Source organism: Gorilla gorilla, chromosome 17, assembly GCF_029281585.2.
Source record: "Gorilla gorilla gorilla isolate KB3781 chromosome 17, NHGRI_mGorGor1-v2.1_pri, whole genome shotgun sequence".
In the NCBI taxonomy this organism is placed as follows: domain Eukaryota; kingdom Metazoa; phylum Chordata; class Mammalia; order Primates; family Hominidae; genus Gorilla; species Gorilla gorilla.
The window spans coordinates 108,763,835-108,776,719 of NC_073241.2; the positions used below are offsets into that span (position 1 = coordinate 108,763,835).

At 58.9% G+C, this 12,885-nt stretch overlaps 1 protein-coding gene across 4 annotated transcripts in view; it reads left to right on the top strand.

The window, feature by feature from the left end:
* Positions 1-12,885, top strand: part of NFATC1 (nuclear factor of activated T cells 1) — a 134,008-nt gene that overhangs the window by 53,480 nt on the left and 67,643 nt on the right. For all 4 annotated transcript variants that reach the window (XM_055368668.2, XM_055368670.2, XM_055368669.2 and 1 more), the window contains exons 5-7: positions 1,935-2,107; positions 2,657-2,797; positions 12,230-12,285. In XM_055368668.2, the coding sequence (XP_055224643.1) occupies positions 1,935-2,107; positions 2,657-2,797; positions 12,230-12,285 (370 nt within the window). The remainder of the gene's footprint in view (positions 1-1,934; positions 2,108-2,656; positions 2,798-12,229; positions 12,286-12,885) is intronic.

A 12,885-nucleotide genomic window follows, 5' to 3' on the forward strand; every position in this document is an offset into this window, starting at 1 on the left:
CCCAGTCCTGGGGGGTCTGGCCAGCCCCCCGCACTTCCAGGCTGCGTGGCCAGGACACTTTTGGTTTAACAGCCAATAAGTAAACTTCACTCTTGCTTTTGACAATGGATTTGCTTCTCTCTAGGGTTTCAGCCCTGTGTATATTGCCACTTAAAATGTCAGATATGCAGCTATAAATACCTCCCTCTGCATTTAGCTTCTAAACAGGACCCCTGTTTCTTTCTGAATACAGCAGTGTAATGAGAGGATGGTTAAAACGTGAGCATCAAAAAGTTAAAGCAGTCAGCACATCTGGATCGCGTTGAACTTTAGGAGGTTCCGACAACACGGATAGGCCTGTGCTGATGTTCTGAGTCCAATTTGACACTGTAATTTGTTTAAAAGTGAATTTTTTAGTAAGGTGAGGACAAAACATGTAACTTCCAAATAAGGCCTTACTCACTTAATCCTAGCTTGTGCTGGGCACGCTGGCCCTAACCTGTGAAGGCAGCCGAGGAGGAGGACTGCTGGTTCCCGAGAGATTCATGTGGTACTGTGGGGGGGGGAACAGAAAACAGACACATCTGTGGGTGAATGAGTGCAGGTCAAGCTGGGACGGCTGGAACGTGCAGACCAGCAGGATGGAGCCGGGCCGGAGGGCAGGGACGGCGTCCTGCGAGGGTGACCCGCAGGCTGGGAGCCCGTGTGATGGGGAAGCTGTGTGGGGGGTGCCCCATCCAGGAGGAGCCCCAGGGGTGGGTGCAGAGGTCCTGGGGCTGCAGGAGTGGGGAGGAGTCCCGCACGGTGAGGGAGAGCGTGTAGGAGATGGCGGCGGGGGGCCACGTTGGGGATTTTAATAAGTGATTCAAAGCCTCTAAGTCAAAAAGGGAAAGCTTTCTCTCCACGTTGACTTTTCAAGCACTGGGGGGAATGTACGCACCTGGGAATTCATTCGGAATCCCTGGGTTTGCCTCGAGAGCTGTAATCCAAGTTTCCCGCAGACAGGGCACAGTCAGGTGGTTCTCAAGAACAAACCTTGCGTTCCACAGCCGTAGTAAACGTCCTGGCTTTGCTGGCGGCTGCGTTCACCCCACCATGATGTGGGGCAGAAAGGGTGGCAGGGAGACGCCTGCAGCCAGGACCGCGCTCCAGTCCTGTGCTGGCTGCCGACTCGTGGGTGGTCGGGGAGTCTGTGTTTATTCTCATTCTCTTAACTTACTGAAAAATACTGCTTTTTAGTGCATTGAGAATGTATACATGGAATGTTTTACTAGAGTCTAGTTTTGAATGAGATTGTTAAGAGGTTATATGAAACCATAGAAGAAATGGGTTTTACACAGAAAAAATGAGGGCTTTTAAATATAGTGGAAATAATAGAATAATTTATTTTAATTATATTATATATTTTATATAATTATAAATATATAATATTTAACCTAATAATATATAACATATAATTATTGTAAATGATAATAATAAATTGAGCTTTTTGGGAACTACTCCAAGATAAGTGAGAACAGCAGGTGCCTCTGGCCCCTCCCCTGGGCCGCTCTCTGCCGCTCTGGCGACATCCCCGTGTACGTGGCCAGCGTGGGCCCTGGAGGCAGCCAGGACTTGGGACAGCTCCGACTGGACCCGCTTGGTCAGGGGTGGAGGGTGGAGGCTGGAGGCTGGAGGCTGGAGGAAGGTGGGAATGGGAAGGTGGAAGTGGCTTTTCTTGGGGCTGCCTCTGCTCGCCCCCTCACCTGCGCCGATGTCAGATTCTCTCCTGCACTAGGCAAGGGCCTCACGTCGCAGGCTTCAAGTTCTTGTTTTCCTTGGGGAAGGGGAGAGTGGCCAGCTGCCTGGCACGAGCTCGTGGGGCTGGGATGAGGGCCAGAGGGTCTGGGGGGCCAGGCCTTTATGCTCCCGCGTCAGCCATTGAAAGAAAAGCTGTGGGCTTTTGTTTTGGGCAGCATTGACTGTGCCGGAATCCTGAAACTCAGAAACTCCGACATTGAACTTCGGAAAGGAGAGACGGACATCGGGAGGAAGAACACACGGGTACGGCTGGTGTTCCGCGTTCACGTCCCGCAGCCCAGCGGCCGCACGCTGTCCCTGCAGGTGGCCTCCAACCCCATCGAATGCTGTAAGTGGACGTCCGCATGCCCGCAGGGGAGGAAACCGTCCCGTCACACGCGCTTCACTGTCTCACCCTCTCTCAGCTTTTTGTTCGTGTAGACTTGGGACTGAATGGTTCCCACCAAACCCACCACAGTGTGTGGCCACGAGGGGTCTGAGTTGATCATGGCTGAGTTATTGCCTGTGGCCTCCCGGGGGCCCCTGGCGCTGGCTCCTCTGATGGCCGAGCATGGCCAGGGAAAGCGGTGTGGGCCGGGGCTTCCCCCCATGCTGCGCTGACCTTTGCATATTTGTGCAATGACTGTGATTTGAGTGAAATTGGCTGAGTCTTAGGAAGATATTTTGATGACTTCTTCAGAACGAGGTGGAGACCATCAAGATGAAGTGTGCACGGCTTCTCCCCTAGAAGTAGCGGCATCCGCAGGGGTCAGCCTGCAGGCCGTGGCGGTGCTTGCTCTGGGTGGGTCGGCTCACGCGTGACCTGCTGGGTGCCACACGTGTGCCCCAGGCCGCCCACTCAGGACAGGCCCTCACTGCCCCTCTCCTTCTGACGCAGCCCAGCGCTCAGCTCAGGAGCTGCCTCTGGTGGAGAAGCAGAGCACGGACAGCTATCCGGTCGTGGGCGGGAAGAAGATGGTCCTGTCCGGCCACAACTTCCTGCAGGACTCCAAGGTCATTTTCGTGGAGAAAGCCCCAGGTATGCTCTTCACCAGGGGCCATCTGCAGCCTGGGTTTCGGCACTGGTGGGAACCGGTTCCCAGTCGGTGGAGCAGGACCCACCTGTGCACGGTCACCGGGACGGGGCTTATGGGGTGTGGCACAGAGCAGAGGCTCTGCGTGGCCCGTGTCTGCATCCGGCTGTGGGTTTTTGTGTGAGCCGACAGCTGTGCTGCTGAAGGGAAGAGGTGGATGTTTATTTCTGGGGCCGCTGGGGCCACTGCACTCACATCGCTGCTGATATTCAGGGAGCCCACAGGCTGGGGACGCAGAGGAGGGCAAGACGCATTTGCTGGCTTTGCTGGGGTCCTCCATGTGCAGAGAGTGGACGCTTCGGGGGTCAGTTAGCAGCAGGGCAGGAGGGAGCTCCCCTCCGGGGCCTTCCCCTCCCGCCAGCATTCCTGGGGTCGGAGGCAGGGATGGGGTGGGTGCCGCAGACGGCGGGAGCTGGGGTGGTCTTTAATGCCCCAGCCATGGTGTGTGTGAGGCCCTTGTGCCCCGAGGGCCCAGGTCACCCCTGCCTCCAGGTGTTGCGCTGGCCCAGCCTGGAGGCTCCAGGGCTGAACTCAGAAGGGCAGCGGGGGCGTCCTCGGAGTGATGTTCCTCCTGGGGCCGTCATGCCTGTGGTTCTGTGCTGCCCACGGGAGACGCTGTCCTGCGGGGATTGGGCTCACAGAGTGGCTCCCAGCCCAGGTCAGTTCCATGCAGACGCCGGGCCCCAGCGCTCTCATCCCAGAGGGGTGGCCTCGCCGGCTCCGAGCAGAGTGTGTGAAGACAGTGGGCTGCACTGATGGGAAACTGGCATTGCAGGGAGAGTGGGCACCAGTGTAGCTGGGCACAGGGACCCTAGCCCAGCCCTCAGGGGGGTTCAGGCAGAGAGGGCCTGGCTCTCCGCAAAGCCTGCCATGAGCTCTCTGGTTTTGGGGGTTCCTGGTGCCTTGCTGGGCCTCTGCCCAGGGTGGGCCAGGTGAGGGGCACGCCCCCACAAGGCCTGTTTTGTGATATTTTTTTCCTTTTGTACACTTACCAATTGGAATTCTTTTGCACTTACTCCAATCCCTGGAAACCGCGGAGGCATTCAGCCTTGATAATGGGGTCTTGATTTGTACAGTTTGCCGGAAACTTAAGTGCTTCAATCAAAATCGGCTTTTAGAGGTCTTTAACTCTAACTTGGCTTCCTATAGAATCAGGGCTTAATTGGAAAACATGTTTTAAATTACAGAGAAAACCAACTAAGGGCAGTGACCAAGAAGGCATTTGCATTGCCCGTGCCTTCTCGGGAGGAGGCTACTTTTGAAATAATTTTCCCTTCAGAGCTTTCGGTGTGTGTCCATGCGTTGGCGGAGAAACACTTCGTCCACAGTGTAGGGCCTCGCTTGGGCCAAGACTGGCCAGAACCGTGGCTCCCAGCTTCTGCTTTTCAAAGCCCAGACCTGAGCAGCCTCCTTGCTTTTTCTTCTGCCCAGAGAGGCCTGGGCACCTTGGCAGAGCGCCCCCTGAACGCAGTCCGCAGAGGTGCCCCAGCTCCTGCCCTAGCCGAGTTACTGCGCTGAGTTGGTGCCACGGCGCCATGGGGAAGGGCAGCCACCAGCCTGCGAGGGCCAGGAGCCAAGGGGATGCAAGACCAGCCCTGGCCTCATGCGGCCGCCCCAATAGGCAGCCCCTCCTGCCTTCATCATCACTGTGAGCTGTGGGGTCAGCAGGCCGGAGGGGTACCTGTTCTGCCTTTAAGCTCGGCTGCCACAGCCATACTTCTGGGCAATGCCAGTTTGTCTGCCCATGTCCTCCTCTTGTCCCATGAGGTCAGGGTGGGTCTCTGACCCTCTGCCAGCACCAGCCGGCGTCTGGTATAAAGCAGGTGAGCCATAAATGAATAGGTGCTGTGCTCGAGAGCACGTGAAGCTGTGAATACTGCAGGGATGAAGCCAGACCACGTTGATAATTTTATTCTTTATAGTTGAATAAGATAATTTGCATATTCATACACACACAAGAACATTCCATGTTTTCAAAAGCGAAGAACAAATGTCCACATAATTTTCTTCCTCCACTTCCGGCTTCTCAGGCGGGAGCCGTCGCTTACAACATGTGCTGATGTGCAGTGACAGGTTGGTGCAGCAGAAAGCCTCACATCCTCGTCCTGGCAACGAGAGAAACCACTAAACTGAATTTAAATTAAAAACACAGTTGCCCTCTCATTTTCTGATGGGATCGTCTGGTCTGTTTAAAGTTCTGTTTTAGACTGCTCTTGCAGATGGAACCAAGGCGGGGTGGGAGCTCAGGAGGGGGAGGTTCCTGCTGAGGAAATCCGTCAGTAGGGCAGTTGAAGTGGCTTCTCCAGGAAGGGCCCCTGCGTCTCTCGACTGTCCTGCTCATTCCGAGGGTGCAGATGGTTGTAGCTGTTGGGAATGTTGGCTCTGGACACAGGCCAGGGTCGGCTCCACCCTATCCTTCTCTGGAGTACGTAGGAACTCATTGTCCAGGCCAGCTCAGCCTCTGCGTATCAGCCAGGCCACCTTCAGCTGCTATGGGTTCACAGCATCTCTGAGCTTTGGGAAGTTTTGGATGGAGCGGCTCCACTGCCCTGGAAGGCTGGGAGAAGCTGGTGTTGGCCTCATGAGGAAGGGAGTCCCCGCAGCAGGGCTGCACCGCGGGGAGCCGGCCGGGCAAGGGCATGGCTCACCGTAGCCTGGGTGCCGGGTCCCTCTGGGATGCTCCAGCAGGGCAGGAGGAGGGTGGGTGTTTGAGTCTCAGCCTGCGCTCCACGGAGCTTCCTCCCAGGTCTCTCAGGGCGGCGCAAAAGGCCGGGAGCGGAGTCAGCCTTTCTCTGAGGACTTAGTTTACAGCTTCCTCGGAAAACGACATTTTCCGATGATGAAAATCTGTGCTGAATGTTCGTCCAGGAGGCAGGTTGGCTGTGGGGAGCCGGGGGCTGGGTGTCGGTTTAGAAGCCCCTGGTAGCATCACAAGAACCCCCAGTTTCCAAGGCTGCAGGGGTTCAGCTGCAGGAAGTGGGAACCACACCCCTCTCCCACCCGCACCCCTCCCCACCTTCACACCTGCACCCCTCCCCCCTGTTAAAGATCACCGTGTCTGTCTTCCGACGTGTGATGTGAGGCACCTCTCTGTACACGCGTGAACGTTGAAGCTGCTGAGGGACACACTAACGTTCAACATAAACGAAACGCCCGAAGAACGCCCGCGTGAAACGTGAGCTCAGGCTGTGTCTAGAGCTTGGCTGAGATGGGACAGAAGGCGCAAGGTTCTGAGGTTTGGATGCGTCAAACATGAGCCAGTTCTCAATGCTGGAGCTGAACAACCTCCTTAAGTCACGCATCTGTTCTGGTGCTGTTTTTTAAAAACATCAGTGAATCCTGTTTTGGTGTCGTCGCCGCACAGAAGCCATACTACGACGCCGGGGGTGAAGACTCCCACTCCGTTTGCCAGCGATCGCGCAGCGGGCAGGGCTCAGCGGGTGGGGCTGTGCGGGTCTCGTCAGTGGTCATTTCTGTGGCCGCCGTGACTGGCAGGCCAGCTGGGGCCTGGACGGCCGGCGTCTCCTTCTCCAGGTAATCAGGGCCCCTCTACGTGGCCTCCCGGGGCCCCTCTGGGGAGGCAGCCTGGCATCTCACAGGCAGCCGGGGCTCCCAGGAAGCAGAGACTGGCTGTGCCAGGGCTCCTAGGCCCAGGCCTGGACCCAGTGCCGTGCCAGCCACCACCCCAGGGGCCCTGCCCTGGTTCACAGGGAGACACACAGAAATGCGGGAGGCCGGGGGGCCTGCGCTGTGGGAGCGAGTAGACAGAGCCCCTCCCGGAGGCCCCCAGCCCAGCACATCCAGATCCCTCCCCTGAGAAACCCCAGACAGCCAGGTTCGCCCCAAACCCAACATGGTGGGACCCCAGCTCGCCCCCCATCTCATGGCCGCCCCATCCTCTGGCCCTGGATGTTACCACATGGAGAAGAAGAAGTGCCTGTGGGCAGGCACTAGCCACACTGCAGGAGATGCAGGCCAGGTTTCCAGATTTCTCCACACAGCAGCAGGCGGAGGGCCTGCCTCCCACCTCACTGGGAGGGTCAGGACTCCAAATCTGGGCCAAATGTATGTTGTTATTTTTCAAATAAAGGGACCAAAGGCCCGGGCCTTTCCAAGGCTGCCCTGCCATGGGACCGTGACCAGTGTGGTTCCCGGGACTTCCACAAGCTCTGACAGGCACCTGGCCGTTGTTTTGGGAGGCTCCGCCCAGCAGCCACAGAGCTTAGCTGGCAGCTGGCAGGACACTTGCAAGGACACGGAACTGTCACGGAACCACCGTGGTCTTGGCAGCTGCTGGTCCTACGCCAGGACACACACATTCACTGCGGCGAGTGGGGGGTGCATGTCCCCAGGCAGAGGCCATGTCATCCAGGTGCAGGAAGCGCCAGGCAAGGACCCTCCTGTCCGCCCAGAGAGCCGGGTCAGAGGAGTACCCAGGCCTGAAGCCACTCCCTCCGGGCTCACCTTCAAGGCCAGGGGGAGGTTCACCCACCCCAGGGTGTCGCGGAAGCCCCGAGGCCCCTGCAGGCCCCGATTTCCCCAGAGAGGCATCAGTGCCCGCTGGCCACCCTGCCCCTCTCCTCCTCCAGCTGCCCCTGCTCCTTGTTTTCCTAGGGTCTGGTTCTTTCTCGCGGGCAGGGAGGAGGTGAGGGTCAGGGCCCCTGTAAGGCAGACCTAGTGGCACTGCCCCTTTCGGCCCTTGCTGTCCCTCTGTCCCTTGTGGAAGATCTCGGCCTGGGGCAGAGGAGCAGGCCAAGGAGGAAGGTGGAGTCCAGGTGGGTGGTGGGGTCTGTGTTCTGTTTTAGTCGTGCGGGATGTAGGCCGAGGGAGATGGACCCGGGGGATGGCTGCCTCTGTGGCATCTCTGTGGCGTGCCCTCTGACGGGGCTGGGTGAGCAAGGAGGACACAGCTGGGAATTCCCAGCTCCAGCGTCCGCGGCACGGGCAGCCTCCCTGTGTGGAGCAGCTCAGCTGTCACCTCCTGAAGATGCTGGATGCTGGCCCCGAAGGCAGCATCGCAATGACAACACCTTCAGAGGTGTCCGTCCCAACAGTTTAAAGGCCAAATGCAGATCTTTCAGATTTGTGTTTTCAGGGAAGAGGTGACATTGCTGGGCGCCTGTGAGTGTGGACAGACATCACTGTTGCCGTGTGCTCCAAGAGAGGAGAGTTGGGGCTGCTTTGTCACCACACGGCGTCTTTGGGAGCAGGACAGGTGGCCGGGCTGAACCCCCAGGCTTCTCTGTTTGCTCCCAGAGACCACACAGGGAAGGCAAGGGGGGCAGCGCCCGGGGAAGAGACACCTGCCCGTGTCTTCCTCATGCCCTGAGGATGGCTCAGTGGCCCGAGATGGCCCAGGACCCCTAGAATTGAGTGATGACCCCACAGTTCTCATCAAGCCGCATTCTGGATAGTGCTAGGGGGGCCTCTCAGACTCCCCCTGCCTGGGCCCCGCTGGTGTGGGGAGACCACGCGTCACGTCGGTCCCCACTGCAGGAGGAGGGGCCGGGCTTCTGGCTCCCCTCCCTCCTCTCCCTTCTCAGGCCTTTTGGGATCACACACGACAAAATCACCCATGGTCATGTTGGCTAATTTCTTTTTTATATCAGCTTTATCGAGATATGATCTATACACCATTTAATTCACTCAAAGTGTATAATTCGGTGGGTTTTGGTGGCTTCACAGAATTATGCAGCCACCACCAATTTCAGAACATTCTCTTGTCCCCAGAAAGAAACCCTTGCCCATGAGCGGCCACCCCTGCTCTCCCTTCCCCCACCCCGATGCCCCCTCGCCGTGGCCTCGCCTGGTCTGGCTGCTCCCTGCTGGCCTGCTGGGGAACCCCATCCTGCCGGCTGCGGTGCCTGGCAGCTTCTGTGGAGCGTGGCATCCTCCGTGTTCCCTCGTTGGTGTGGGTCAGGGCGTAGGGTCCTCAGGTGCCCTCATTGGCACAGGTCGGGACGTGGGGTCTTTCTGTGGCTGAGGGAAGCCCACCGTGTGGCTGCCCACACCTGTCTGTCGATGGCGCTGGGCCACGTCCACCCTGTGGAGATGATCGTGGAAAAGCCGCCATGAACCTCAGTGCCTGAGTCCTGTGTGGACGCCTGCCTGTCTCCTGAGCGCATGCCTCAGTGTGAAAGGGCTGTGGGTCACAGGGTGGCTCCGTGTGAGGCCCTGCAGGCAGATGTGCAGCGTGGCCGGGTGGCTGTTTCCCCTCCAGAATCTCCTCTGGGAGCCAGGCTGGGACAGACTCCTGGGGGAGAGCCGGGGATGGATGACGGACGCCCCAGGGATTCTCGCTTCTGGGCATGAGGATGCTGTGGGGTGCACGGCACGAGGACGCCGCGGGGAGCAGGGCACGAGGATGCTGTGGGACCCAGGGCAGGAGGATGCCGCAGGGAGCAGGGCAGGAGACGCCGTGGGGAGCAGGGCTCGAGGGCACCGTGGGACCCAGGGACGCTGCTGCTTCCACTAGCGGCCCTCATGGCTTTCTTTGTGGAAACAGTGGCTCAGCATCAGCGCCGGCGTAGGGGTGGCCCGGCTCCGGGCGGCGGGTCCTGGCCGGTCTGGGAGGCTCCTGGGCCCGCAGGCCTGCCTGTGTGGAAACCTCGTGGGTGTGGCAGGGAAGCCTCCCGATGACTCAGACTGCAGGGAATTCCCTAATGATCTGGAATATTTTTACTCCTGCACTCGGGCAGTTTCCTACTAAGGACTCGGAGCTCTGATAAGGCTGAACACAAAGGCCCTTTCAGGACCGGCTGCCTTCCTTCCTGCCAGGGGCTGAGTTTTGAACAGCACGGGGGCCGGCCCTGCCCGCCCGGGCCTCCACGGAGCTGGGAGCTGCCATGGCGATGCTCTTGCCGGCGGGACGCGGCCCTGCGTCTCCTTTCCTGAGATGCGAGGTTATTTCCATCTTTCAACAGCCTCGGCGCTTTGTCTTGTTCTGGAAGCAATTGCTAGATAGACATTTCTGGCCATGAATACTATTGCCTTTGAAAGACAATTACTTTATGATCCTTAAGCAGAAACAGAAAGCCTGCCCTCACCCTCACCCTGGTCGACCTGAAACGGCCACAGACGTCGGAGACCACGGGGAGAGGCCCCACCTCCAAGAGGGAAGGCCACAGGCGCTGGCTCAGCCGGGGTCTTTGAGGAAGACAGGGATGTTTGTCGGTTCCCCACACTTTCAGGGGAAGTCTAAGCGTATCTGCTCCCACCTGCGCAGGAATTGCAGTGTGCGGGTGCTCCCAGGTGTGCGGTGGAGGCTGCTCCATGGCAGCTGCTGAGCTGGGCCTGGCTGGCCACGCAGACGTGGCTCCCCTTGGGGCCGCTCTGGCAAGGGTGGTTCCCCACAGGCCCACGAGGCACGGGTGGGAAAAGACGCCTCCATGCCGTCATTCCATTTGCTTTTCATGGACTCACCGCTGCGGGGCAGCCACCTGGAGGAGGCCGCGGGGGAGACGGCTGGAGTCCCTCTCACTTCTCGGGACATAAAGAGAGGAACAGGCTGTGTTGGCCTCGGCTGCAAAAATGGCGTCCCCTCGGGGTGTCATTAAATGCGACATCCTGGCCCCGTGTGCGCCTCAGTGTCCCTCCTGCTCAGCACAGTCACTGAACCTCCCTCCCCTTGCCGGTGCCAAAGGCCTCCACAGCCTCAGGGAAGTTCCTAGGGAAGCTGAAGTTGTGACTCTGAGCTTCCCGGGCTGGGCGGGGAGCAAACTATAGCCTGTTGCGCCCGGGAGCTTCAGAGGACCACAGCCTTTTGTGGGGTGTGGACGGGGCCTCACCCCAAAGATGGACTTTGTCATAAGAAAAGTTCAAAAGTCATTTTCAAAAGGTGCCAAACAACCAGAAGACTTAGTTACACACAGAGTGATTTGGATTTTTATGAAGTGGGGGGTGGAGGGGCTTCTGAGTGGCACATCTGGGCTGGGGGCTTCTGGGAATCCCCTGGCATCAGCACCTGTGCTGGAGTGAAAACGCCTCTTTCTTCCCAGCTCCTGAGCTTCCCAGGGCCTGGAGGACTTGCAGCTTCATGAAACTCAGATGCCTTCAAGCGCAACTGAGTGTGTTTTTTAGTTTCCTGTTATTTTTTTTCCTAGAGGAGAGATGGATGCCAGGCTCTATCGAGTGGGTTCATCTGGTGGGTAATTTGCGTGGGGACCTCGGGCCTCCCGGGCTGGCGTGGCCAGGGCTTGGCTGGGCGGCTCTGGGGTCCTGTGTGACTCACATTTCCTCTCCACCCTCCACCCAGGCAGCAGCCCAGCACTGTAACAGAGAAAAAGGAGATTTTGTCTGATTTATCAGTAATTGAGGGTTTGTAACAGACACACATTTTCTTCTTTGGAGACAGAGCATAAGGATAAACTTAAGTGCGTATACCTGTAACTGTTCATTTTGGGAACAGACTTCATTTTGGAGAAGATAAAAGGCAGGAAGAGACTCTGTAGGAGATTGACATCTGTTAATTTGAGATAATTGCCCCAAACTCAGCCCATCTGAGGGGCCAGGCCGTGCACACACCCAGGCTGTGGTGGGGCCGCCTTGTCCGTGTGCGCCTGGAGCCCCCACTCTGCCAGGCCTGGAGCAGAGAGCACAACGCGTCCTTTCACTACACCTCTGGGAGCCTTTTTATTTTTTAAAAACATGCAAATGGCCACTGGGGAAATGCCAAAAATACCTCGTGTTTTGCATTTCTGTCTCCTGATGGGCAAGAAGTTGTCAGAGGAAGGCTCTTCTCATTTACTCAGTGGTTCCTTTGCACACAGGCAGGGCCAGCGGCCAGGCCCTCATCCACCAGAGTAGACCCCAGCACGAGCAGGCGTCGCACCCTGGCGTGGAGCCCCCGGCCCCCCGTCACCACTCTCACACCTCCTGCATCCCTGGGAGGCTGGGCTGGGAACTGCAGAGCCGGGTCCCAGGTCCACGCACAGACGCCCTGCACACGCTCTGCTGATGGGGTACCTGCTCCCCCTCACACCTGCTCTCCCTGGAGAGGACGAGGGCATAGAGACCCTCCTGTGACCTGTCCTGAGGCTGTGAGAGGCCAGCAGATGCAGGGCCAGGACGGATTCCTGAGGATGCCCCTGCCCTGTAGTCCCTCCCACCCCGTGCTGGGGTCAGAACAAGCCCTGAGCCGTGCGTCCTCAGCTTCTCCAGGCTCCCAGGGCAACTTTGGTGTCGAGCTCGGGGCCCTGCCAGGGCACGTGGCTCCTGAGGTGCTGCCCTCGACAAAGCCCTGGGATGGGCCTACGTGGGTCTCCTGGGACAAGGCGCCCTCCTGGCTCAGGGCCCTGGGTCTGGATCACGTGGGGGTGTCTGGGGAGGGGGCTCCCCACTACACAAAGTCACAGACGTTTCCTGCTCCTTTCTTCCAGATGGCCACCACGTCTGGGAGATGGAGGCGAAAACTGACCGGGACCTGTGCAAGCCGGTGAGTGCCTTTGGCGCAGCTGGAGCCAGTGCGGGTCCCCAGGGCCTGGGAGGCTGGGGTCTGCTGGAGCCAGTGCGGGTCCCCAGGGCCTGGGAGGCTGGGGTCTGCTGGAGCCACTGCGGGTCCCCAGGGCCTGGGAGGGTGGGGTCTGCTGGAGCCGCTGCGGGTCCCCAGGGCCTGGGAGGGTGGGGTCTGCTGGAGCCGCTGCGGGTCCCCAGGGCCTGGGAGGCTGGGGTCTGCTGGAGCCGCTGCGGGTCCCCAGGGCCTGGGAGGGTGGGGTCTGCTGGAGCCGCTGCGGGTCCCCAGGGCCTGGGAGGCTGGGGTCTGCTGGAGCCGCTGCGGGTCCCCAGGGCCTGGGAGGCTGGGGTCTGCTGGAGCCGCTGCGGGTCCCCAGGCCTTGGGAGGCTGGGGTTCCTGTTTGTTAAAATGAAACAAATAAAAATAGTGCATAGAGTAACAGAACCAGTAACAAACAGGATCGCCAAGTACTCGCCAAAGCACCGTGTGCTGTCACCCAACGTGTCAGGGTCACGTCAGAGCCCTGGCGGCCGGGGACAGTGCTGGACAGGCTGAGGGCCACCTCACACATCCTGGCGCTGA